We start from the raw sequence: 26,767 nt of genomic DNA, 5'->3' as shown, positions 1-26,767 counted from the left end.
TCCCATAAACTCTCATCCTGCGAACTATTTACTGCCAGAAAAACAGACAACTCCCATACCATAACAATCCAGCTTGTAAACGGACACCCTGGGCCATTAGTAGGCTGTGTCAAATGTCTAGTGATTTAACTGAAAATATAATCTTTGCATATTGTAGGGCATTTTCATAGGGATCAGAGGAGATTTCAGGAAAAGATAAGATTTGGGTATCGTCTGCAAAGAGTTTGTACGAGAACCCAAAACAGGAGATTTGTGTCCTAAGTGCAGAGGTGTAGAGTGTACAGAACCTTGTGGAACACCAATAGACGAGTTAGTTGAGAGGTTGTTGCTCCAGGAGACAGAGAATTGGCGAGAGCAAGGTAGGATTCAATCCATGCAAAAGCTTGATTGTGAATACCAAGAAGAAAGTGTATTAAGGAGAGTGATCGACTGTGTCAAAGGCAGCAGACCGGTGAAGCAGAATTAGGATAGAGGATAAGTGGGGTGCTTAGCAGAGGCGATGAAGTTGGAACACATTCATGAGAGCAGTTTCTTGGGATTGACAGGAGCGGAAACCTGCTTGTATATGAAGTGGCAAAATCATTATACACGTCAATTTCCATATAACCAACAAACATATTTGATTCTTGAGACAAGGGAGGATAAAGTATCTCTCTTCATGGATTGCCTGCCCTCTAGGGGGGGTGTTGTCACCCCATTGGGATCCTACTTTCCCTGTCCCCTAGAGGGTGTTAAGCTTAACAGACCCATCTTCCTAGTCCCAGAGGGGATTGAATTCCCTGGACTTGTCACAGTGGCAAGCCTTTGGGTGTCAGCATTTCACCAAGTATGACGTTTGCTTATGGTAACATGAGCCATTTTACAGAAAGCACTGGTAAATATTTTCACTGGTCACCCTCGGGCGAGTGCATTCCTCTTGGGTAGAGTATGTAAATGAAGGAACGCGCTGCCCTTCAGCTCTATTTAGATTTAGAATTGGCAAGACCTGCAAGTTGATTATGAACCTCGCCACAAGACAGCAATTTCAGCTGTTGACATGGGTATATCGCACTTTTGCCTATACCCTCAAAACATCAGAACAAAACCTAGATTGTTGGTACATTGCTTTGAAATCCCTTTAAGCCAATATGTGCACATTTTTAATAGTTTGTAAAATCAACAGACCTTACAAGTGCAAGCATTTGGTGCGAACTGCCCTCTAGCTGCACACAATTCATATAATAAGGGTAAGTATGCACAATTGTTTCTGTAACATTGTTGGTTTTGGCGTTGTACATGAATGATTTAATACTGGTTACATGTCATTGCTGTCCACAAAATTGACAAAAATGAATTGCGCATTAAATGGTGCAAGGATTCAGTGTCCACCCCCGTTCAAGGACCCCCGTTCACCACCATAATATACTGTCAAGGGACAGTATATTATGGTGGTGACTGTGTACACAACCACTCATTCTTCATGTATTTAATAATTCTTATTGGACTTCATGATTTGCCATAGGCCAGACAATCCTGTTTAAACTTGGGTTATATTTTTCTTTTACAAGGGACACATTTGCGCTGGCACTTCCCAATGTGTTTTGCAAGGAAGAGAAATAAGAGAGAAGGACGTACCATAATTTAGGTGGCAGTGTTTAACATGTTTTACTTTGCTTTCTGCCATGTGAATTGCCCTGCTCTATTTTTTTTTTATGACAATTGCCAGAGTACAAAGATTGACAACAATGATTGTATTTATTCTTGCTTTAAAAAAAAAGGTGAAACGTCTGTCACTGCTGGAAAATCTTTAATGGCTTAATCGGCAATTAAAGTGAATTCCAGACATGTACATTTTACAGGTCTTTTAATTCCCCGCCTCTGCAGCACGTTTATAGAAATTACCAGGACAATAGTTTAAAGTTTCCTACACACTATATTCAGGATTCAGAACGATCGATCCACACCTAGGTTACAGTGCTTCCCTTATATGCCTGACTCTCCCAGGGGTAAACCTGGCAGAGCAGTCAAAGCTCCCAAAAGGTGAGCAGGGTGGTGAAAACAATATTTTATATATAATCTAACTTTACTCTTTATGTAGGGTTAGTTTTGCAGAAATTAAACACGGCATGTCACAGGTGAGCAGCTATATATAGGAATAGGTTTAGAGGTGATGACTCCCTGGAAATGTTCAAGGATTTAAAAATGGGGGTTGGTGATTTTGAGTACTTGATAAAACTCCAAAGGTACAAAGTCAGCAGTGAAGGGCACACTTGGAGAAATTGGAACGGTCAATGTTTAAGCAGAGTTACGTTTATGCTTTCTTTGCACCAAATTGTTTCCTACTTGCCAGTGTTTTTCATTGCGACAAAGACTACTTTCCTTTAGAGAGAAAACGTGATTTCAAGTACAAAATGCTCTTAAGGAATTGTTTTGTAGGATTTGAGTTCTATGGATGATAGATTTGTTGGCACCGATGTATAGGGCATTGCAATAGTCGAGCCTACAAAAAATCAGGGCTCTAGCTAAAATAATGCGTAAACATCGCTCAGGAGTCACGGAGCGCTGTACAGATCATGGGGCAATTCATTGGTAGCAGGAATGTATCGAGTCCTCAAGGTCATCAAATAAACATTCATTATCACAGTAATATATATGAATGGGGATGTGCACAATGTAGCCGGAGGTTATCTAGGTTACTCCAGTGTTGTTGGAAGAGCCATGCCTTTAGTTCTTTCCTACACTGGAGGAGACTTTGATCAGTCCAGATTGTCAGCAAGATGGAGTTCTGGAGCTTGGCATGAGCCCTTGCTGGTGGATTTCATTAGCGGTTGCAGGGGTAAGGTTGATTAACAAAGTTTGTTGACGTCAAATTGCTTTTCAGACGTTTGCACATTATGCAATGTTTTGGGGGTATGCCCCACTTTGTTGCCTGATACACTGATAAACTTGCTAGCTGTATCCTTTTATGTAGTGTGGTTCGGATGTCGCTGAATTTCTCATTTTGCAGATTTCACTCCTGAACAATTTTTCCTGTGTGTAAACTAATTGTTTCAAAGTTCAGACTAAGGTTGATGCACGTTCATGGATCCAACAATTTCTTTTTAATCTATGCAGTAATTATCACAATTTGGTCCTTTTGTATATTATGCTTTTGAATGTGTCTTTAAGTCTCATTTGTGTCATTGCTGGTTGTGGAATCGCATTGGTTTGTGGCCTTTATCAACTTGCGTTTACAGTGTTTATTTTTTACGTCCTTTTCCTTTTCAGACGCCAGCTTGGCTAGAGCAGATGATCGCACATACTACTTGGAGGGATCTCTTTTATAAGCTTGCCGAAGCCCATCCAGACTGCCTGATGCTCAACTTTACAGTCAAAGTAATGCAACTGATGGGAGACTAACGCAATGGGCTGTGGGGCATACTGGTAAACGGTGATAAATGGTATAGACAGTACTTTCTTTGCTTCCTCTCTTATACCAGTGTGGCTCTCTGATCGGATGTCTTCTAGTTTACCATTGAGGATGGTCCACTACTTGCTATTGTTTAGATCAAGGGGCCAGAACAGTAATCTGTTACAGACCAACCAGGTTGGTTGAATACAATGACCGTTATTTAGCAAGGTATCTAACTCATGGTTACAATTCAGGAGGTATCCCAGTCTTGGCTGTCGATGCATTGATGGTATAGCCAAAATTAAGGGCAGGTCTTCTCGGCCTGCAGTGGACAAGAGATTAGTGACATTTTCCTTTGCTTATTAGAATAGAAGCCTTGGGTGCCAGACTTCTCGCACATGTTTGTACAACCAAATCAAAGTATACTCCAAAGGAAGGATCCCCCGTTTTAAGAGCGATTTATTTAACACCTGGAATTGAGACATCTTGCTCTTCTGTTACAGTTGATCTCAGACGCTGGCTATCAAGGAGAAATCACCAGTGTGTCCACTGCCTGCCAGCAGTTGGAAGTCTTCTCAAGGGTGCTGCGAACTTCGCTGGCTACAATTGTGGATGGTGGGGAGGAAAACATAGAGAAAAACCTTCCTGAATTTGCAGTAAGTGTATTTTCTTTAATGGTTTTATATCTTTATTCTGTCAACTACAGCAGCTGACTGCACTGTAAGCGGCAGCTATCTTCTACTTTGTCTATAAATATATTAGCTTCAATTTGTTTTCTTTTTCTAAAGCACGAACAGCACTAATAAAGTGGCTTCAAGATGCTAAAAATACAGAAGCATAGGAAATCAACAGAAAAGATACATTATACATCTAATACTAACCTAAATAACAAGCCAAATACAGGATGCGGTGCCACGTAAAGTTGCACGTCCAACTGAGGTGAAATGGGAGTCATGAAGCAGCAATGTTTTCAAGTGCCAAAAGATTAGAGCTCTCGACTATTTAGGTATCCTGTTTTGTGCCTTCCGTTTGTAAAGATGTCCAACCAACTTGACATTGGGTAAAATTGCAGGCTTAATCGAAGAGTCTGCGTTCGGACTCTGGCAACAAACTGTTTTTCAGAAGGTAGCATGGGGCGGGGCCATTAAATACTTTCCAAAGCAGTCCCATAACCCTGGTTTGTATTGCCAAGTGAATTCGGAATCAGTTAACTGTTTTGTGGAGTGGTGCTAGATGATCACAATTTTAAAGCCGGTCCTGATTCAAATGGCTCCATTTTGTCCATCCTAATGGATGGTCCAATTTCTTTGTAATGTTTAAATACAATACTTGAGAGAGCTATTTGTACATATAATTTTTTGAAATCACCAAATCGATCCCCTCACCAACATGCGTCAGCACTCTTTTTGGCCAGGTTAATCTCTGATAAACTCCAGACACACAATTTATATTAACACTACTAGGAGGAGGCTCCTCATCATTCAATGGGGGTTAAACCACCCACTCCTTCATGAGCATGACCTGACGCGTGTGACACACAGGCAGCCTTTTCAAACAGATGGGCATCCAGGCACCATTCGCTTTCTGTAACAGTGGTGGATGTGGGTTGAGCCCTTACAGGGTACTGCCCAGATAGGTTGGTGACCAGGATTTGAACTTTGTGTGCAACTCATCCATTGAGTGATTGCCTCATTCATTGGATGGATCCTAAATCAACTGGGTCCCAGATTTTGATCTGTCCCACTGTATTGAATTTGTACAGTACATTTTACACCTTTGAGTTAAAATTTGTTATGTACTGTTCGTTTTTCAGCTTTGCCACATGCTACTTGTTGGGTGAGAGCAATTACAGGGATCAATTCTGAATTGTATTTGTGTAATTTTATTTGCGATGAGCACAGCAATTGAACATATTGATCAGTTAGTGGTATGTTTGCTTTTGTCATATCTTGTTCTGCCAAAGCAAAACTGTTTGATTAGTGGTGTAAACAACATATTAAGTTCATGGAGAAATGGCACATATAGTCATGAAAGAGGAAAGCCTATAGGTTAGAAAGCATGTACACAATGGGGAGGAAGCAGTGAGAAATGTGTGAAACTGATTTGTTAATCAGTGTTCGTTTTCAAAATTATATTGGCCAGGGATTGAAATTAGGATTGGATAAGCAGGAGCTAAAAGCAGGAATTAACCAGTGAGCAGGAGCCATCACTGGGGAACAGGACTCTGGTACACAGCATTCCACATATCTGACTTCTACATAACATGCAAACCTAACATTTTGTCCATTATTTATGACCCCTGGATGCTTTGAATGTTGAACAGATGTGTTCTAATGCTTATTTATAGACTGTCCCAAACACAGAGTAACTGTCTAAACGGAATGCTTCTTTGGCATTAGTTGGCTTGGGGAGCCAAAAGTGGTAGCTCCTGTTAGCTGTTGCCGTCAAGCTAACCAGGCTCTTGTAGGCTGCAAGCAGGAGCTAAATAGCTCCCAGCTCCTCCCAATTTCGAACCCTGTACGGTATGAGTAACAATGTAGCCCAGTGATCTTCTAAATGCTAGTAAAATTCCCAAATATATCTCCACTTGTTAATCTTGGAATGTTTAGTCAAGCACTGTTAGCAGGCATAAGCATTAGAAATTGCATTGACTTATGCAGGCCTTACACATGCTTAGATATTCAACTAGACCTGCAGGCAGAGTTCTTTACATAGTATCTAAGAGAAATGCACACGTCCCATATTGATGGGTGATACACTATTTACTGGTGCTTTCTGTAAAGTGGTGCATGTCCCCATAAGAACACTTCATATTGGTTTCAATGCAGCCATCCAGAGGCTAGCCATGCACAGTTAAACCTTTATTTGCCACTTACTGCAAACATTAGGTTAGCAGTAAATATCAAAGGTTTCAAACATTCCTATACTCGCCAACAAGGTCGAGTACCATGCAAATGGTTCTCTCCCCGCCCCCCCCCTTACAAACATCTACATGCCAATCGAACCAGTACCTCCTCCACTCAGCGACCCTCCATCGTAACCATCTCACCAACGATGGACAATCATTCCTTGTTGAATATGTGTATAGGTCTTCAGAGGAACTGTATGGGAATCTTGAGCAGTACTGCCATACCATCGGAAGTCCCTGAAAATCTAGCTTGCACAAATGTATCTGCTTCTCCGGGTCCAGTGATGATTGTAATCTTGCCAGAAGTAGCCAAATTAACACTGTCATCTGATTCCTCAGCTCTGTACGCGGATGAGTCAGACAGCGATAGTGAATCTTACTCTTCTCTCGTCCCTACTGCGTCAGCTATGACCAGGGACACATCTACCATAACCCTAAACGCAATATCTGCCAGCATTAAAGCCCTCTTGGTCCTATGCTCAACTCTCGCAAAAGATCAGCGGGAGTCTAAGCAGGCCTCGGCCATCATTGTTGATATGATACTGGAGAATTACCCTCTGCCTTTGCAATCTGCCTTGGCGGCGAAAGAGGCTAATTGTGTGCCTCACTCAAACAAAGGGAATTTGGCACAAGCAATTCGGTCCAACACCAACCTCAATGCTAGTAGAAATTCCTGGGCAGCAATCAGTATCTTGGGATGTACCAAATAATATAGAAGAGAGTGACTGGGACTTTGAGGAGCTCTCACTATCTCCAGAATCCAATGATCAAGACTGCACATGCTTTGACCACACTCCCTCAACCTCCAGTGGCAAAGAGAAAACAAACCATGTTGTCTAAAGGGAAGAAGGCAGTAACAAAAACCAAATAATTGCGCCAGCCTGGGCCTACTATACTATCTTGCCCATGCTCTGGTCCTTCCGAAGTTGCTAGCTCCAAGTCTCTAGTATCTCATATCACCTATGATGGCCTATGATGGCAGTCAGACAAGTGCACCTTCGCGGCCCTATGAATAACTGGTTAACTCCATTGGTGCCCCCAGGATCCACAGTCTCCTCGCTCGCCAGTATTCCATCTATTGACCCAGAGAGACAATAATCATCTTTACGCACTAGTTACCCAACAAGGCAGTGCATTTGCTTCTAATCAAGCCTCATCTCCACCTCCAGTTATCGCAACACAAGTAAAGGTTCTCCAGAATGAAGTCTGGCATGGATTCACGTGCTTGTGACTATTCAGTTGTCAGGCTGGGAATCATTGGTTAAAAAATTAAAAACCTGTATTTCTCCTCTAGAACAATCACTGTCCTCTGGGTCATACTGCCCTCATCCAACAACAGTCTTCTCTCTAAGCCCCTCCTCTCGCAGCCATCTTCAGATTTGTACTGCACACTTTAGTGTTGGGAGTCCTCAAGTTGCGAGCTACTTCTGTTTTTTTCGACAGAAAAAAAGTTCTATTTTTTTTTCTAGGGAGCCTGTGTGCTCTTTTCTCCATCTGCTGACAGCGGGGACCCATTTTCTGTGAATTTCAGCACCCCTTAAGGGCGAAGATAGTCTAAGATTCTTGAAGGCCATCGGGCCTACTTCGCCCCCTCCGAAATGATGGAGGAAGAGGGAATATCCCTCTTCAAGCTCTCTGCCAAATGTGGACAGAACGTGTTTGTGGATTACAAGCACGCGCAATGCCTCTACTGCCGGTACCCGGACCACAAGGTAGTGCAGTGCGAAATTTGCCTCGGGCTCTCCAAGAAGAAGAGGGACAGGCACAGTAGACTGGTAGGCATGGCTCAATGCCAAGGCCTCTGCCCTGTGTGACAAGCAGGGTCATGCATCACCCAGGACCGGCCGGTCTGAGGACCGGTCTAAGTCCTGTGCAGGTGCCTCATCCGTGGGGGCCCAAGATAAGGCCAAGAACCGCAAGTCCGAGTCCACCTCGATCGCCGCGAAAGCGGGTCCTAAGGTGGATAGGGCCCGATCGACATCAGCATCTGCCTCCATTGCCAGCCGGCAATTGAGCTCCTTCTCAAAAAGGAAGTCATCTACCCCAGCTAAACTTCGTGAGAAATCCCAGTCGCCACCGACCGAGGAGAAGACGGCCGACCAGCCCAAGCAAGCCCCTTCGGCTCTGGCGAAGACCTCACCGACTAGAGTTTGAGATGGCTACAGCTAAGGGCGCTGACCCTGTAAAGGTAGCCCCCACAGCTCAGAAGTTGTCTCTACCCCCAAAGGCGCATCACAGCTGCTGTCCCGCCAGGAGGGGGGGGGGAAACCAGCTCGGGCTCTGGTTCTAGACCCTCAGGGGGGGAAAAGGGAGGGGGCGAGGAAGCCCCAAAATAGCCCCCTCAGGTCGTCGCCCGAGCCATGGCGGTCTCGTCCATGGACGACTAAGACCAGGAGTCCTTTCACACGGTACACAAGGACATGGAAGAGGAGGAGGACTACGACGACGACTGCGTTACAAGGCCGAGTTTTCCTGTTCTGCCATCTCAGCCAAGAGACATTTCCTTGCATAGTCTGTCGACTCTGCACACCTTGGTATCAGAGATCCAGTTGAGGATGCCTCCCGCTCCGGTACCTGTAGTTCCCTAGGTCCAAAGCAGAAAAGGAAGTGTCATCCGACGCCCCCATTCCAACCTCCACCGCCATGTTGGGTCCCTTCTCCCCCAGCAGACCCAGACATGGGTACGGGGACGGCCATAACGACGGAAGATGACGCTGATATCGTTGGGGCAGACGGCGAATCACCACATTTGGACGTTCCACATAGTGTCTCCACCGGATTAAGTGGGATTGTTGCACTCCATGATCTCAAGAGCCTCCAAGCTATTCCAGCTAGTGCCTGAGGAGACTAAGAAGGAGGGCTTCTTGTACCAGAGGCGCGAGGCCAAGAGAAAGATGGTCATGGCGGTACACCTTCTGGACGATGTTTGGGATGAGGGCCGTGGCCCTCATGAAGAACCCTTAAATGGCTCTAGCCAAAAGGGATAGGCTGGGAAAGAAGTATTGGGTACCGTACTCCGCACCCAACTGCCTGAGGTCGCAGCTATCGCCGGATTCGGTGTTATCGGCGGCCGTGAGGAAACAGTTAGCCATCCCGTCCTCATCCTCTTCGGTTCCTCCAGACAGCAAGGGGAAGGTGATTTACACTGTGGCGTCCACCATCAAGGCGGGCAACGCATAGCCTAGTATGACAGAACGGTGGTACAAGAAGGGGACGATTTTGGAGTTCCTCCCCGACGATAAGATGGAGGCAATCGCACTCGAAGGGGAGGTATCGTCTGATAACGCCATCACAGTGACATTGGACTTAGCCGACACAGGGTTCCGGCAAATGGGGAACGGTGCCTGCCTTCATCGCCAAGGAAGGATGAAGGCCACAAATTTCTGCCAGGAGGTCCAAGTGAAGGCACTGGACATGCCTTTTGGCAGAGATGACCTATTTGGGAAGGTCGTCGACGAGTCCCTCCAGGCCATCAAGGCGGATACAGAGACGTCCCATTCCCTGGGCACCCTCCAGCAGTGCTGCTCTGCTTTTCGCTCCTCCTGGGCAAAGTTGAGCAGGTCTTCCAAAGGTTTCTCATCGTACTGTCAGCCTTCCAGATCCATGACTCGGGAAGCTTACAGAGGCTGTTCCCAGGCCTACAGCAGCGAGGACAGTGTCGCAGTCGACCGGGAGGGGGGTAGGACGCCAGCACCGAAGCAAGCCTGTGCCGACCAGGACATCGGGAACCCTCCCATGCACCCCAGTGGGAGGCAGCTGACTAGGTTCATCAGCGAGTCGAGAAAGGTCACGGACAGATGGGTGCTAGACGCTCTCTCCCAAGGTCATACCCTGGAGTTTCAATACAGGTGTCTGCGGATCCCTCCGGTTGCCTATCAGAAGCAGCACATCCCTCAGCTCCTGGAAGCGGTACGGGCCATGCTGTGAAAAGTTAGTTCTCCAGTGACTCTGGGGCTCCGAAGTGTATTCCAGATACTTTATGGTCAGAAAGAAGACAAAGAGCTGGAGGCCCACCCTAGACCGGCATCTAAAGAAATACCTCAAGTCCCAAAAGTTCAGGATGGTCACGTTGCAACACGTGCCCGGCCAACTGCAAAGATATTTCTCTGAAGGACGCCTACTTACACGTCCCCATTCACAAGAAACATCGAAAATGTCTACGCTTCGTGGTGTAGGGACAACACTACCAGTTCAAGGCCCTACCATTTGGCTTGAAGTTGACCCCCAGCGTGTTCACAAAGTGTCTGGCACCAGTGGTGGACTATCTAACAAGGCATACACGTATACCCATACATGGATGACTGGCTGATTCATTTGCGGGAGCTGGCCCGAAGGATGCACGGTTGCGACTGTCCAGCTACTAATGGATCTGGGATTCTCTGTCAATTATCCAATTATCCAGAACGCAGAACGTGCTGTTCCTAGGCGCCAGACTCAAAACGGTTTCTTGCCTGGCATCTCCCTCGGAGGAGAGGATAGCAGCCATTCTGGGGAAGGTGCAAGGGCTGCCGTCGACTAGGACGGCCATGGTGCGGGCCATCAAGTCGTTGCTGGGCATGATGTAGTCCTGCATCTTCCTAGTCGGGCTCTGCAGATTGCAGATGCAACCCCTCCAGGAATTCCTGAACGCCAGCATTGTCCCGAAGCTTCACGGACAAGATACTGCTCAATGAGTTCCTGTGGGCGATAGTATGGTGGGGCGTTCGCTTCAACATCGCCCAACTCACGGGATTCCAGAACCAGCCTGACCAGGAGACAGTCACCACAGATGCCTCCCTCGAGGGCTGGGGAGCGCACACCAGACATCTGCACGTCCGAGGCCTGTGGCTGCCAGAGGAGAAGGATCTTCACATCAACATCCTGGAGCTACGGGCAATGTTCTGGGCCCTCAAGTCGTTCCTTCCGTCTCTTAAAGGCAAGGTGGTGAGGGTCTTCATGGACAACACCACCACCATGTTTTGTATCAGGAAGCAGGGGGCACTCGATCCCCAGCGCTTTCCAAGGAAGCTCAGGACTTGTGGCGATGGGCCGTCCAACAGGGGATGTTCCTCCTCCCTCTTTACCTGAGTCAAGAACACCATCGCCAACTCCCTCAGTAGGGAACTGCGCTCCTGCCACGAGTGGGAGCTTCGTCAGGATCAGGTGGACCTCCTGTTTGCCGAGTGGGGCAGGCCCCAGATAGATCTGTTCGCGAAGGCGACAAACTCCAAGTGCAAGAAGTTTGCCAGTAGGTTCCACCAGCCGAGGAGCCAGGGAGACGCGTTCACCTTCCCTCAGGAAGGACTGTTCCTGTACACATTCCCCCCGTTCTCTCTCCTGCTACGAGTCATCAACACACTGACGGTGGGCGCTTTATATCAAGTTGTTCCCCGATCAGAGAGGTCTGGGATTTTATTTGAGACAGTGCACAAGAAGAAACAGGCAGACAAGAGGGCTATTCAGGACTTCTCATCTTTCAACCTTTTCCTTCCTACTGGAAATTTCAAGATTATCATCACGTCATCCCAGATTGTATGAGTCCTGCTCAAGAATGGTTCACTCTGCAATGGACCTGAAGGATGCATACCAGGATTTTGCGATTTGGAAACCTCAGAAATTCCTCAGGTTTTCCATAGCAAATCTCCACTTGCAATACACGTGTTTACTTTTATGGCTCAATGTGGCACTGAGAGAATGCACAGAATTGATAAATGCTGTACTGTAGCAAGCTACTTTGGTCTAAATGGCATGCATATAAATGTTTATCCCTAACTAGATGTCTGGTTTATATGGACTCCTTCGGCAGCAGCAATCCTGGTGACTACAACCTGGTAGTTCAGAAGCTTCTGGGACTAATGCTGGCTTCTGTGCTGTTTGTGCCATGGGCCTTCATGAAGATGAGACGGCCACAGCCCAATTTGTTCGATTCATGGAACCAGTCGATTGGGAGGCAGTACGATTGCAGTGCCTAGCAAATTATCTGTAATGGTGGATCAATTCCGACAATTTGGCTCGGGGGTTACTTGCCAGGACAATTCCTACTTAGTTACGACACTCATTCCTTGGTAAATGGGGCGCCACTCTTTGACCTGAAGGTACACAGGCTTTGGACATCAGATAGACTCTTCTAATCAATGTCCTGGGACTGCAAGCAATGTTCAATGCTCTGAATGCCTGCTTGTCAGTAATCCACAGGGATCCAGTTCTTGTGAACTCAAACTCAGTGTTTATATTAACAAGCAAGGCGGTACCAAGTACACCATGCTCTGCTGTCTAGTAATGTCCATCTGGGAGTGGGCCATTTCCCAAGAGAAGCGGTCGACCTTGCAACACAAAGGCTGACCAAAGGATACATCTGAATCACAAATGAGAGATCTGAAAGTCTGCAGCAAAACAAGAGGTTAAGGTTTAGAATGAATCTTAACCTCTGGCATTGCTCTGGGCAACCCTCCAGCCCATAGTTCTTCACCTTCCAAGCCATTACAAAAGGGGAAAGACCATATGCAAATAAGGCTTGGTCACACCCGAAATGCGGCAGTCCAACCTGAACTGCTCGGTCACATCCCTTCTGCACAAGTATCCCCAAACCTGTTTCGACATCATTGGACCTCATCAGTGAGGAGTAGCTTGGGTCTTTAGGATGTCTGGGCATACCCGTCCCACTCGGGGTGACTATAGCAAAACAAGAGGTGATGGCTGGAAGGTTTAGAATTAATCTTAACCTCTGGTATTTCTCTGGGCAACCCACCAGATCATTGTTCTTCGCCTGCCAACCCATTAAAAAATGGGTAAAGACCATATGCAAATAAGGCTTAGTCCCCCCAAAAGGGGCAGTCCAGCCCAAACTACTTGGCCACATCCCTTCAGCACAAGACCACAAGCACCCCAAATATGTTTTGGCCTGTACATCTTCCAATATTTCACCTTTTGGGTCAGATGGCTGTGGATTTGTTCATGACACTCCACAACTGCAAGTTTGTATCTTATAACCGGAGGGTCAAAACCTGCTTGGAATGCCCTGCTGTTAAACTAGTAGAGCAGGTCTCTTTATGCCTTATCTCCAGTTCTCCGGATTCCACAGGGTTCTCACAAAGTTTGCGGTGATCGAATAGGATCTTCATACTAATCCTCTTGTTCTGGCCAGGTCTATTTTTTGTTCTCGGATCTCAAGATGCTGCGCACATAGGGGCCTATTCGATTACCGGACTGCCACAATCTCCTTAATCAATAGCAGGGCAGTATCCTCCATCCCTCACCTCATTTGCTTAGCCTGGTTCTTGAAGAATTGACACTTGGGTTTTTGGCTGACAACAGGGCCATTATACAGGCATCCACCTGCTTGCAGTACAAGAGTTGAGTGGACAAGATTCTTTTACTCGACATTTGATGAGCACATCAATACACTTTCTTGTTGAATAGATAATGTTCTTTTCCATATTTCTGTGGAGTCCTGCCGTTCTTTTCTGGCAGACATTGGCACATTCGGAGACTGTTAGAAGGCCTATTTAGAATCTATCTGCCAGTTAAGACTGTATCCGATATGGGACCAAAATCTGTCTTGATCGGCTCTAGCACATATGCCATTCGATCCATTGACATCCATGGGCATGTATTTGGCATCCAGGGACATAAGTCTTGTCTCTTGGAAAGTGGCACCATTGATGGCTTTTCCACCAAAAGAGTATTAAAAATTCAGTATTTCTCGGCTTCTGAAGCCTGCAAAGTATTCCTTAAGGATAAGGTAATCCTGGGGATTCACCTAGTCTTTCTGCCTAGGGTGGTCTATTCCTTTCACATCAATGAGAAAGTAATTCTTCCTACCTTTTTTTTATTTTTTGTTTTGTTTTTTTTCCCTCCCAATTCTCAGTCTCTGGCAGAGAACACCTGCCATTGCTTATTCACTAGGAGAATGTTGGCACTCTATCTTGACATGACTCGACCTATCAAAATAGTAGATGCTCTATTTGTCGCCTTTGGTGATTACCATGGTACTCGCATATCCAAAGTGACCATAGCCAGGCGGGTTGGTTACTGTGATTAATTACTTCTGTTAGCACTAGAATTTCCCCCTTTGAATGCTCTACATGCCCATTCTGTCCATGCAATGGCTATGCATTTTTCCTTTCAACCAAAGGTGCTTGGGGACGTCGTTGGCAAGGTCCACTCCTTCATCAATCTGCAAACACTACTACTAGATACAAGCTTGGAGGCTGATGTTAGCTTGGGAGAGGTTGTCCTTCAGAATTTCTCTGAATAAGAAGACATTTCTTCTCGTGCAGCTAATCTTGCTCTAGGGACCAATTTAGAATATGGGTGAAAGAGGACAGAATGTAGGAGAAATAAACTATTACTCACTGTAGTGATTACTGCATTCATAGTCCCCTTTCCTCAATATGACCTCCATCCCTTCATATACTTTCATCCCCTGTGAATCAGTTAATAGTTACCGACGAGCATGCGAAGGACTGATGGGAGTGGGTGGTGGGCATAGTCATCGTCTTTGCGTGCGCTAAATTTTAAATCAAATGTATTTTTTGCAGTGCAAATAAGGATCTGTTCCTCCACGTGGGACAGATTCCTATGATTTTGTAAGACGGGGGACTATGGACTCGGATTACAGTAGTCACTATGATAACGTTTCTTTCTCATATGCCTTTTTACACAATGGGTGCAGATAATGGGTTTAGTATCGCAGAAGTGCCGGCGCTTCCGCGACGAAGCCGGTCTACGCCGGTCCCGGCGAACCCTGATTTATTGTTTGGAAATCCGTTGGAACACAGTTAGTCTGTCAGTCAGCAGAGGCGGAACACTCAATCTCAGCATGCACCATATTTAAGGTACCTGAAGTGTTATCAGTGACACCACCTAGATGCCAGATTGAAATGCAACTCACCCCCACAATTGGCTAATTTACTTGCTAAATGCAGCGAGATTGAATTTACCATATTTAATACTGAATATTGACTGATTTGTGAATACTGTGAACCAAATTTGTGAATCCTACGAAATTGTAACTTTCTTGTCACTTTGCTGATTAGAATCAAATTCTGCACATACCTTTTTGGGCTCATACCGGTGTATGCTGGAGGCGATTTAAACTCCAGTATACCGTGTGCAACTCTTGCTTTTACTTACCTACTTTGCTCCTCTTAGTGATCCACTTGCCTGCTTAGGCTTGCACACGCATTACCAATTGGGAACTACAGTTCCCAGAGTTCTTGAAGTCACATTAAAGGAAACGACCAGCGATTCAGCGCCGGCGTTTCCACGACTAAGCCGATCCACGGCGGCTATCGGCATGTCGGCGGAAAACGCTGCCCCTCAACCATAACCCTGAAACAAGTTTACAGGTATGGGGTTTTCTAAAATATCACCTACTGGCCCAGTCAACAATTATACAAAATCAAAAACTAGTTACAGCTAACCTAAACACCAGAAATGAAGCTACCAGCACACTAAGTCCAGAAGACACCCCAACACCCATATAGATGTTGACCCTCTTAGACACAACCGCCCACTCATCAAATGCAATAAACTCAAGACACACACACGGAAACAGCATGTAAAAAATGCAACAAATCTGTGACCATAGACACGGGATTGCAGCAATTAAAAATAGCACTGCTTAACACAAGATCCCTAAATAAACATGCTCAAGAAATACATGACTACATAGTGGATGAGAAAATGGACATCCTCTGCCTTACTGAAACATGGTTACAGGAACAAATGGGACTGAACATTGATATTGCAGTACCATCAGACCATACCATCTTTTTCAAAAATCGAGAAATGGGAAAAGGAGGTTCTGAGGCAATAATCGCTAAACAAAACCTTAATCTATTCCCCTCGCCAACACAGTGTACAGGTTGCGAGATTCTGCTCCTTAAACTGACTCCCACCCATAACTGCTGCTTAAACATTATAGTCATCTACAGACCGCCTTCGTTGGCCTCGGACTTTAATGAACTCGTACAAATCCGGAATAACCTTAAAGCACCAAATACAGGAACAATACTCCTAGGTGACATCAACAGATGGCGTGGAAACGCCAAAGATCAAGAAGCCACCCGCTTAGAAGAACGACTAAATTGTTCCTATTCAATAATAAACAAAGATCCCACACCTATCTCAGGCAATCAACTCGATTGGATAATTAGCAACAACGTTGAAACGACCGATTCTGAAACCTATCCATGTATCTGGTTGGACCACTACAAAATCGAACTCAAACTAACACCTGAACAAAAAATTGACAAACCTAATAATGCCCCGATCAAAGTCCAAGGAAGGAATTTAAAGACAATGACTACTTCCATACTCTTCCCAAGGAATCGCTCACATCATGAATTCCACAACAGATGACGACACATGTAACAAAGTTATCCAAACTTATAATAATCATTTTCAGGAACTACTAGACATTCATGCTCCTATAAAAGACAAACCAGTTAGACCAAACATAAACCAACAAAAATGGTTCAATGCTGAATCCATTGCACTTAAACAAGAAAAAAGAAAACTTGAAAGGAAATGTTTAAAAGACCCAAATTAGGCAAATAAAACAAATTGGAAGAATGCAGACACCAAATACAAGAACAAAATCATTGAAACTAAAAAACAAACACCTCAATGAACAGATCACCACTGCCACTAACTCTGCAGGGAAATTGTTTCAAATTTTGAAATCCATAGAGAAACCAAAAGCCCTGTCCTCACCATTCCAACCCACTGATAAAGACTGTGAAAAGGTCCAAATGGCCTTCCAAAACAAAATTCTCAAAGCTAGAGAAACAATAGCAAAAGGTAAGACGAACAAACCACCCCCCCACAACCAACCTGCATTAAAGAAGAAATTCCAAAACCTCTCATCCCTAAATTCCAGTTCACACCAATCACAATAGACAATATGAGGAAAACACTTTCCAACTTAAACTGCACATCCTGTACAGAAAACATATTTCCACCGAAACGGATACTAGATGACCCAGAAATATTTACTCCCTTCCTCACTAGAAAGGTAAATACCTCTTTTAGAGACCACATTGTCCCACCAACTATAAAAACAGTCGGTCATGCCCTTACCTAAGCCAACAAGATCCTGCAAATCTGAGGCCGATCACCAACTGTACTTTTCGATTAAAAATACTGGATAAGATTGCCTCAGAACAACTTCAAGAATATGTGGATGGAAAAAACCTCCTCCATCCACAACAGTCAGGATTTAGGAAGGCCCATAGCACAGAGTCTGCATTGCTCGACCTGCAGACAGAGATGCTTGGCCTCCTAGACGGGGGGCAAAGCAGGTTTGCTGATTGTCTTGGACCTCTCGGCAGCTTTTGATCTGCTAGATCACCGGAAGCTCCGAGAGGCCCTAGACACAGTAGGGAACTGCTCCCAGGGAGCCATTGACTGGGTGTCCTCCTTCCTGCAGGACAGACAATCCAAAATAGTCTGGGGAAATCCTGCTTCGGCATCCAAACCAGTGGACTGCGGTGTACCACAGGGAGCTAGCTTCTCCCCGCTACTATTTAACCTATACTTGCGCTGCTTATGCACACTGCTGACCCATCTCGGCATTTTCTTCACGAACTTTGCAGATGATACCCAGCTTGTATTCGAACTCAGCAGTGACTAGAACCATGACAATGCCAAACTAACATCCATATACACTATCATTGAATCATGGATGATATCTAACTGGATGTGCTTAAATGGCACTAAAACAGAGCTAATGATTTTCGGCTCACCATGCGCCAGAAAAAAACTTAGCTCAGCCTCAAAGATACACCCATCATGGTAGCAGAAAAAGTTAAAACCCTAGGCATCTACTTGCAAGCATCACTAGGAGCTGAAGCCAAAGTAGCTTATCTGAAAAGGAATTGCCAGTACCATCAGAAACTCTTGAGAAAAATTAGAGCCCTACTTAATAAACAAAACGGCACCACAATCGCTAGGGCTACTATTCTCTCACGGTTAGACTATGGAAATGCATTATTGCTGGGTGGTAGCAATAGATGCCTAAAACAGTACCAGGTGATCATGAACAACGCCGTACGGACTATTTCCGGCAAAACAAGGAGAGAACACATCACAGGTGAGAGAAGAGACTTGCATTGGCTTGCCATAGATTAACGGATCACATTCAAGTACTTAACATTGGTTCATCTCTGTCTCTACGGACTGGACTGGCCCACCATACCTAAAGAAACAATTCAAGTGGTATGAACCAAGTCGTAATCTTAGATCAGCAAACAAAGGCCCACTCCAAGCCATGCAAACCAAAAAAACAAAGAGCCAAAGCAATAACCAAAAGGAACACATTACCTGAGACTGACCGAACCAAACCACAATTGTTTTAAAAAGAAACTGAAGACCTTACTCTTCAAATAAATCAATCATGCAAATACCAGATCATTAATACACATACCTATATGTTGTCCTATCACTATGGTCTACGACTACATGGAACGCGCTCTGATGCCTGCAGGCTGCAGCGCTATACAAATAAATAGTATTCTCTACTTTTTGGGGGGCAATGTACCGCCTGACTGAATTTTGTCCTCCATCGAATATTTTTATGGCTTCCATTGATGTCTAACTTCCCTTTGCAAGGGTCCATAACATCAAGATGCAGTATGCAAGGACCAGGTTGAATATCGGCCTTTCAGATTTCTTGAAGCCAGCATTGAAGAAGCTGGTGTCACTTCCCACCTGTTCACATTTGAGTACTAAATTGGAAGCCAACCCCAGAAAAACAACTCTAGTTTATAAGGAGCAGACTAAACTACAAATTCTTCAGAATTCCATAGCTAGACTGATCCATATTCAATCACTTTCATCCTATACAAATAAGCCTCCAGTCACTTTACTGGCTCTCCGTCAGAGGTATGTTCATTTAAATCCCTAGTTCTCATCCTAGTTCTCATAACAAATGAAAACAAATCTGCTGGACCCTCCCTACTATAAATCCACCAAAACTGGTGATAGAAGACACTGTTGGAAGCCCTTCTCTGGAACCCCCCCTCCACCTCCCCAACATCTGAAACATCACACAGGCCTCTACCTTTTTTCGATGCAGTCTGAAGATCTAGCATTTCTCTGTGGCATACTAACATTCTATTGTGCTCCTTACTGACCAGGTGACTAAAAGATTCTTGGTAATAATGTGTGCTCATTCCATTTGACGATCACTGACAGCAACTTTTTAATGTGGGCAAATGTCTTCTTTAAGTATGTGTTTAGAAAAATGAGCTCCTTCTATTTGGAGTCCATCTCTGGGTTGATGATTTTTTGCATTAAGGGTATTGCAGGTACATATCAGAGGAAGTAATTCAATTGTACAATGAATAACCAAGCTGTCATTTTCAAAATGCAGCCCGTTATTGGGGTAGGACGGGGTAGGACATGGTACATTAAGTGTGCAAATATTTCCAGGTTGTTTCATGGTGTGCCATCTTTAATAAAGCTTGCCACCATAGTTCTGGACCTTTGACAGTCAGTTAATCATCTAGGGAAGGTAGTAATCACTCATGTGAAAAGGTGCAAATACCTTGCAAGTAGCCATAGGCGATATTAGGCACTCTGCAGGAATCGAATGTCTCCATATCAGTGGGTATCTTTGTCCCACAGCAACACAACCCCAACATTCAAATGAAAGAAAAGAGGAGCCCAACCCGTAGTGCTCATCTCAATAGAGAGATGCCAATGGAATATGCAAATGAGTAATGGCTAAGCAAGTGGTGAGGGAGTTGCTGTGACCCAAACCAAAATTCAAAGGAAATAAATTAAAGATATTCATGGGGTAGAGTGAATATGGTGCCGTGAGCAGAACCTTCTTTTAGCCTTTTCTGACTCTGCTGCATTCCAGCCCATAATTCTCCCAGAATAGGAGTGCAGCAGAACATGGAAACAGGCACCTCAAGAGTGCAGCAGAGCCAAGATTCACTGCGCGAAGTGAAGTGGTGACAGGACAATTGGGTTGCAGCTTCAGGCCCTACCTGGGGGGACTATGGCAACCTGAAGGATGCAGGAGGAGCATAGCACGACTGCCCTACAGTTGGTGCGTTGGGCAACAAAGGAGACCGACAAAGGCGACCCGGCAGCCATCGCTCAGCACAGGAACATTTTGGTGGGGCGGGAGAAATGTTGCATCTGGGACTTGGACTCAGCTGCTGCCTGAGAGGAGAGGATTTGCAAGGATCAGTTATGCTGTGGCTTTTCTGGACGGCTGTTAATAGCAGCATATAAGTGGTGTTCTGACTGCCTTTCCAGTCAACTGTGGTGACTGGAAAGGGACTGTAATGGGAACAGCTCCAGCCACTCTCATGAAATAGAAAACATGTTTTGTAGCGATTACTGCACCCATAGCACCCACCCACCGGAAGGACCTGGGAGGGATGGGTGAAAGATGTTAAACTAGTGTAAACAATGCCTAGTTGCTGTAGTGCCATTCAGGGTCCCATTCCTGGTCTAAGTTAGGATTTGTTACCCAGGAACCCGAATAACAGACAGGAGATCTGGTATGATGTTGTAAAGGTTTAATTGGCCCCTGTGCTGTTGATGGATCTACGAAATACCGATATATTTATTATTGCATCCATTAGTGCGAATATGATTTTTGCCGAATTTATTTTGCATATTTTATCGCAAATTAATGTGGGGGAGACCCTGCACTCCCCCACCTTATTTATACCTAAACCGCTCCCCCTCTATATTGCGATGAAATGCGCAGAAAAAGATCAGGTGAAATCTACCTCGCAGTAATGGGCTGCAATGTTTTGGTACAATACCCTTTTGATTGGCTGGAGTCTGGCTTCAGTTATTACCAAGTACACGTTCTAAACGTCAAACAAGTCTAGGAAAAGCCACAAATCGAATGCAATGGCAATATTGCTGGCTTCTACATTTCCCCATCATTAACATCAAGAGCTGGGTATTGCCACCATGACCAACACAGGAGCCGCTGATTTGCTAACAAAGCAGCCTTTTAAAGACTTAAGAGTTCTGTCATTTTCGCGTTTTCTGAAGGTCCCATATCAAAAAGACTGTTTTATATCGGTCGATTCGTGCGACCCTCAGAAAACGGGAAAGGGACATCACTGCTGTTTTTTTATTTGGGGGTGTTTCACCCCCAAACCCCCTTTTCTCCCTTCCACCCCGTCCGCATACACTGTGTATGATACACACACGTATTGTCACACTCACACACACCTCTGACTCCTCCAGATCGTCCTCTCGGTCGCGCTGTGGCTGATAGCCCCTGTGTGCAGCGCAGGGGCTGACAGTTCGACTTAGAACGACCGCTCTGTGCAGTCAGAGCAATCTTTCTAAATCGAGCTTTATTTCGGTTTTGCTTTTTCAAAAAAGGTCTTTTGACCTAATACCCTATAAAGATCCGAAATGTAATGTTAAGACAATTATCCAAGCAGAAAGTGGGGCAGTGAGAACTGATTTGACGCAGCAATCCATGAAAATATGCGTGAAATCGAAGTATTCAGTTTCAGGCTTGCTGTGTGTGAGACCGATGTGTCGTAGCTGACAGCGAAGATATGCAAAAGTGGTTTCATGTCTTTATCATACAGACTTTTCCACAGATCCTGCTGCCTCAGTGGAGCTCCTGCCCTGAATCAACTAAACATTTTTTTAAGGGGTCGGTCCACCTCCCCCCCCCCCCCAATCTCTGCTACGCTATCATTTGGTATGGTCTCCTCCTTCATCTTCTGCTTCCCTGCATACTCAACTTCCCCCCCCCCCACCCCCCTTCTCATACCTGGCCTTTGTGATCCACATCCTTCCCACTTCTGGCTCCCCTTTCTTCATTCGCTTCCCTCCCACCCTTTCTAGACCCAGGCCCGCTCAGCTAACTCAAGCTGCCATTGCAGCTTGGTGAAGACCAGTGCGACAAAGGTGGCATGGTAAAGACTTGCACTGCTAATTCGATGCCGGCAACATCGGAAGTGTATTGGAGAACATTTTACTACACTAAGCTTTCTTGTAAAATGCCTCAACTTTGGCACTAAGGAAATGTCAGCCGCTAAAGGGGAAAAAAAGAGAATCAAAGTTTTAGGGTACTTTTTCATGACCTCTATCTTGCCAAGTTTGCAAGAAGGCATGAGCTGAAGTTATTTGTAGACCTTTTGATCACAAAGAAAATCCATTAAGCTGGGCATTTCTTTTTCGACTACATTTTCGGTACAATGACCAGTAACTGGGAATCACATTTGAAAGATGAAGGTTTAAGAATAATAGAGCAGGGATCTTCTCCCATCCAGGAATAAGGAGAGAGACCATCAAGGGGGAAGGTGCATCGCGATGTGAAGGTGAAGGACATCTCATGTGGCAGACTAAAAAGGGGATCAAACTTGATACAAACCAATAAGCTCAACCTACATGAACTCAATTTGTAGATCGAGGAGGATGCATGTTCAGAAGAGCAGCAGCTGCAACTATGACCAGCTTAATGGTAGTCCTTTGTAAATATAAGGGCATAACTAGTTCCTGGAAGAACAGATGGATTTTAGTCATTGTTACCTCTTGCTAACCGCTGTCATTTTCAAGGTTAGGAGTTCCTCTTAGAGTATTAAGGTGTGTGAAAAACCTTGACTGCAACAAACACCTCTATCCTAATGTTAGTACAACAGACGGCCCAACATTTGTGATGCTTTTTTATCTGTATAATAGCAGTGCAGTTGAGGGTGTTGGGTATACATATGGTTAGGTAGAAGTCTTAGGGAGAATTCTCAGAAATGTGCTAATTCCTCTCCACCTTAGAAACCCCCAGCTCCTTTGCTGGATTTTGAGGACTTTAAGTCTTTACCTGGAGAGTGAGACCCTTTTTCCCACTCTCTCATGTATTTTAATGTGATTTGAACTCTGTCTCTCTTTTGGTTGTGGAGTCTGACAAACTCCATAGGCATCATCTTTTACATTGTAACACACAGCTGTCAGGTCCAGCTTGACAATTCCTGCAGGAGTGATGATGGCCCTCCAGACTCTCCCCACCCCCCTCAATTCTGCCTGCCCAACAGTCTGAGTAGATATAACTACCGAGCTGGCAAACCCAAGGGGAATTGGAGAACATTTAAAAAACGCAGATCCTCTCTAGCGCCCTCGACTCCAGCTTTCTTCTTGGACTGGTAACCCTGGGTACGATTTGCTGTGAGGACCTAAAAGGTAAGCACAGTTATCAACTTTTAATATCAACAAATTCCTTACCCTCTCTTACCTAGACACTGTTTCTCTTCCAAGACCCTAAATACCCGCAGCCTATGCCTCCTGCACCGATGAGCTTCTTTAAGGGAACTGCAGAAAATTCGGAAATTCCTTTTCTTTTTTTGCTCTCAATAACAGTTCAAATTGAGGATTTGCTTTGCTAAACCTTTCATCACTTAGGAGTCTTCAATGATTCTCTTGAAAAGTTTCTGCAGCTCTTTTTCAAAAGCTCAGTTAAATTTGCTCAGATGCGTTGAGATTAGTTTTTCCAGCTTTTAAATGCTTTAAATGTAACCTCTGCTTTCAATAGATTTGTCAGTCAAAATTTCAAAAAAATCAGCATTCACGAATTCTTGGACTCACTTGCGCTATGCGAGCACTTGCTTGTTTATTCTGTCCGCTCATCTAGTGCACCCAAAGGGTACTGCTCCAAATCTTGCTTAACACTGGTGGCAGGCAGTGAGAATCTATTATAGAGTTGTTACACTAGGTATTTGCTTTGCTTTTGTTCCTTCACAAGGCTAAGCTCCACTAGAAAAGCAATTGTAACATGGATAACTTCGGTCAGGAAACCCTGATCATTTTAACAGTAGATCAACTGAAAGAAATGTGTAAAGTCCGGAATCTCCCTGCTAAAGGAAAAAAAATGAATTGATTGCAAGATTGTTGAATCATCAGTCTGGGTAGTAGGCCTGCCACACATGCTAACCCAGGAAATGTGGAAAATGATAATGAGGATGATAATTCAGAGTCTAACTCTAATAATATAGTCCCAGGAAGAGACCCCTCTTTGCCTCAACAGGCTCTTCTTCCCACAACCTGTATCCACTGGGACCCCACAAGGTCCATCACTGAGTCCAAAATTTGTGTCTCTTGAGGAAATGAGACTTGAATTGGAATTCAAAAAGTTACAAGTCCAAGCTGAAACCAAACATCAGGACATCAAACTCGGGGAGTTAGAAATGAAGCATGCCCTTCAGAAATTGTCTGTTTAAAACATCTCTCCCAGAGTCTTCTAGGTCTTCCATTCTAAAGAGGCCTCACATGCCCAAAGAAACAGTGAGTATGTATGATGTGAAACCTGATGATTTGTATCGGTAGGGTGCTTTCGAATATAATTATGGGAATCAGGGTTTCACGGGGAATCTGTTGATTCCTTGGCTTTTGTCTAGGCTCCCCCAGGTTGCAACTGATGCTATAACGGAGGTGGGGGGAACTTGAAAGATTGAAGTATGAAAATGTGAAGCTAGCTTTGATAGCTGGATTTGGGGAAACTCCTTCGCAGTACCTTAAGAGGTTTAGGACCCTCAAAGACTGATGGTACCCCTTGGGCTACATGGGTGTGTGAATGTTTGAAAAACTTGGATGGTTGGGTTAAGGGTTACAGAGTGAACCCCTTTTTCAAGGAATGAGAAATCTATTTTTGTTGGAATCTATTTTTGATGCCTGCTCTGTTTTGAGACAGCACTTGGCTGACTCAAAAGAGATTGATCCCAAGAAGCTAGAAAAAGCTGCTGACTTGTGGGTTACCAACAGGGCCACTCACTCGGATTCTGGGCCCACTCACAAAAAGGATGAGGGAAAACAGCACAAGAAAGATGACAAAAAGAATTCTAAATCCTCCCATCCAAAAGAGGGCCCCAAACATAAGAGTAAGCTATATGGGAAACCAGGTCAGTATAGTGAAACCTCTGGTGCCAAACCAGTGGGAGGTCAGCAGAAGCCCCCATTTGTCAAAACATTTGGAAATTGTTATGCTTGTGGGTCAACAGACCATGTGAACGGTGATCCCAGATGCAAGCGTAGACTTTCAGGGGTCCACACTGCTTCCTTAGCCTTCATCCCTGAGGGAGAAGTTCATATGGCAAGTGGAAACTTTCAACTGTTGGCTGAAGACCACATTGGCGTCTCAGCCAGTGTTTCTTTAGTGTCCCTGGGTCTGTGGGAACAGCATCATTTAAATGTGTATAACTCTATTCCAGATAACACAAAATTATACTATAGGGACAGCTTACTTGGAAATGCTCAGGAAACCCCTGCCATTAGAGACACTGGGCCAGCACCACAGTGGTGGATGAAACCTTTTTCAAAACTGAGGATGTTACTAAGGCACCCAAAGGCCCCACTAAGCTTGCTGGAGGCCCTATCCAGGTGTTTCCAATACTACCAGCTCTGGGAGTGTTCTGTTGGGGAATGACTTAAAAGCTCTTGGAGTTGTCAAGCACCCCCTGGGCCTCTCAGCAAAAGGATGCAGGAGCAAACTAGGAAGGCCAGAGAGCTCACTTTAAATGACTCTCAATGGGAAGTTACAGAAATACCTATAGCTCCCAGTCCACAGCAAGAACAACCTTCTGGTTCCAGGAAGGAGATAAAGGGGAAACCCAAGGTCTCAGGAAACAAGAATAGTAGCACTCCTGTGCACAAAACAAGGACATCCCCGAGAGGATAGTCCAAAGTCACACCAGTGACCTCTCCACCAGCTGAGGCTGAGTGTGAGGTTCAACCAGAGGATGGTGACACAGCTACTGATGAGACAGAGCAGGAAGAAGACCTCCCCCTGTTGGAGATCTGTATCCTAAAGACCAACTTGAGCTGCAGACTTTGCTTGCAGAAGTTGCCCCCTATAGGGCAGACTTCAGCAGAGGTCAAAGAGTGTCCTACTCTTGAAGGACTTCGCCAACAGGCAGCTTCTCATCTGGATGGGCAAGAGCCAGGGAAGCACAGGCTGTACTGCAAGGCAGTGAGCCTATTGAGTATACCCCAGGGGACTACAGAAGACGTGTAGTGCCTCAGGAGGTGAGACCTCAGTTTGTACAGTTAGCCCATGAGATTCCTGTGGCTAGTCACTAACATTTTAAGAAGACCAAGGAAAGGATTTCTCTATATTTCTACTGGCCTAAGATGGGGTCTGATGTAGATAGGTTCTGTAGAAGCTCACACTTGTCAGACGTATGGCAAGAGTGAAGCCAAGAATGTGGCACCCTTGGTACCCCTCCCAGTGGTGGGAGTTACTTTTGAGAGGGTAGGAATTGACGTTGTTGGTCCCTTAGACCCTGCCACATCTTCAGGCAACCGCTTTATATTGGTTGTGGTAGACCATGCTACCAGGTATCCTGAAGCCATACCTTTGAGGACTGTTACTGCTCAGGCAGTGGCTAAGGCCCTCCTTGGTATTTTTACCTGGGTAGGTTTTCCTAAAGAGGTTATCTCAAACAGGGGGACCAATTTTATGTCCCACTACATGCGGACCAACTGTGGAGTGACCTACAAGTTCTTAAATCTACCATCCTCAGACC

The 26,767-nt window shown here is 45.1% G+C and overlaps 1 protein-coding gene across 1 annotated transcript in view; it reads left to right on the top strand.

Moving 5' to 3' along the window:
* The window catches only part of NELFCD (negative elongation factor complex member C/D), a 591,264-nt gene that overhangs the window by 296,083 nt on the left and 268,414 nt on the right, over positions 1-26,767 (top strand). Inside the window, exons 5-6 of the mRNA XM_069651053.1 lie at positions 3,247-3,354; positions 3,874-4,026. Coding sequence (XP_069507154.1) covers positions 3,247-3,354; positions 3,874-4,026 — 261 coding nt within the window. The remainder of the gene's footprint in view (positions 1-3,246; positions 3,355-3,873; positions 4,027-26,767) is intronic.

This window comes from Ambystoma mexicanum, chromosome 3p (genome assembly GCF_040938575.1).
Source record: "Ambystoma mexicanum isolate Mex_15411 chromosome 3p, UKY_AmexF1_1, whole genome shotgun sequence".
Lineage (NCBI taxonomy): Eukaryota > Metazoa > Chordata > Amphibia > Caudata > Ambystomatidae > Ambystoma > Ambystoma mexicanum.
Note: the sequence above shows the minus strand (reverse complement) of the source record. Positions and strands in the feature narration are given on the sequence as shown.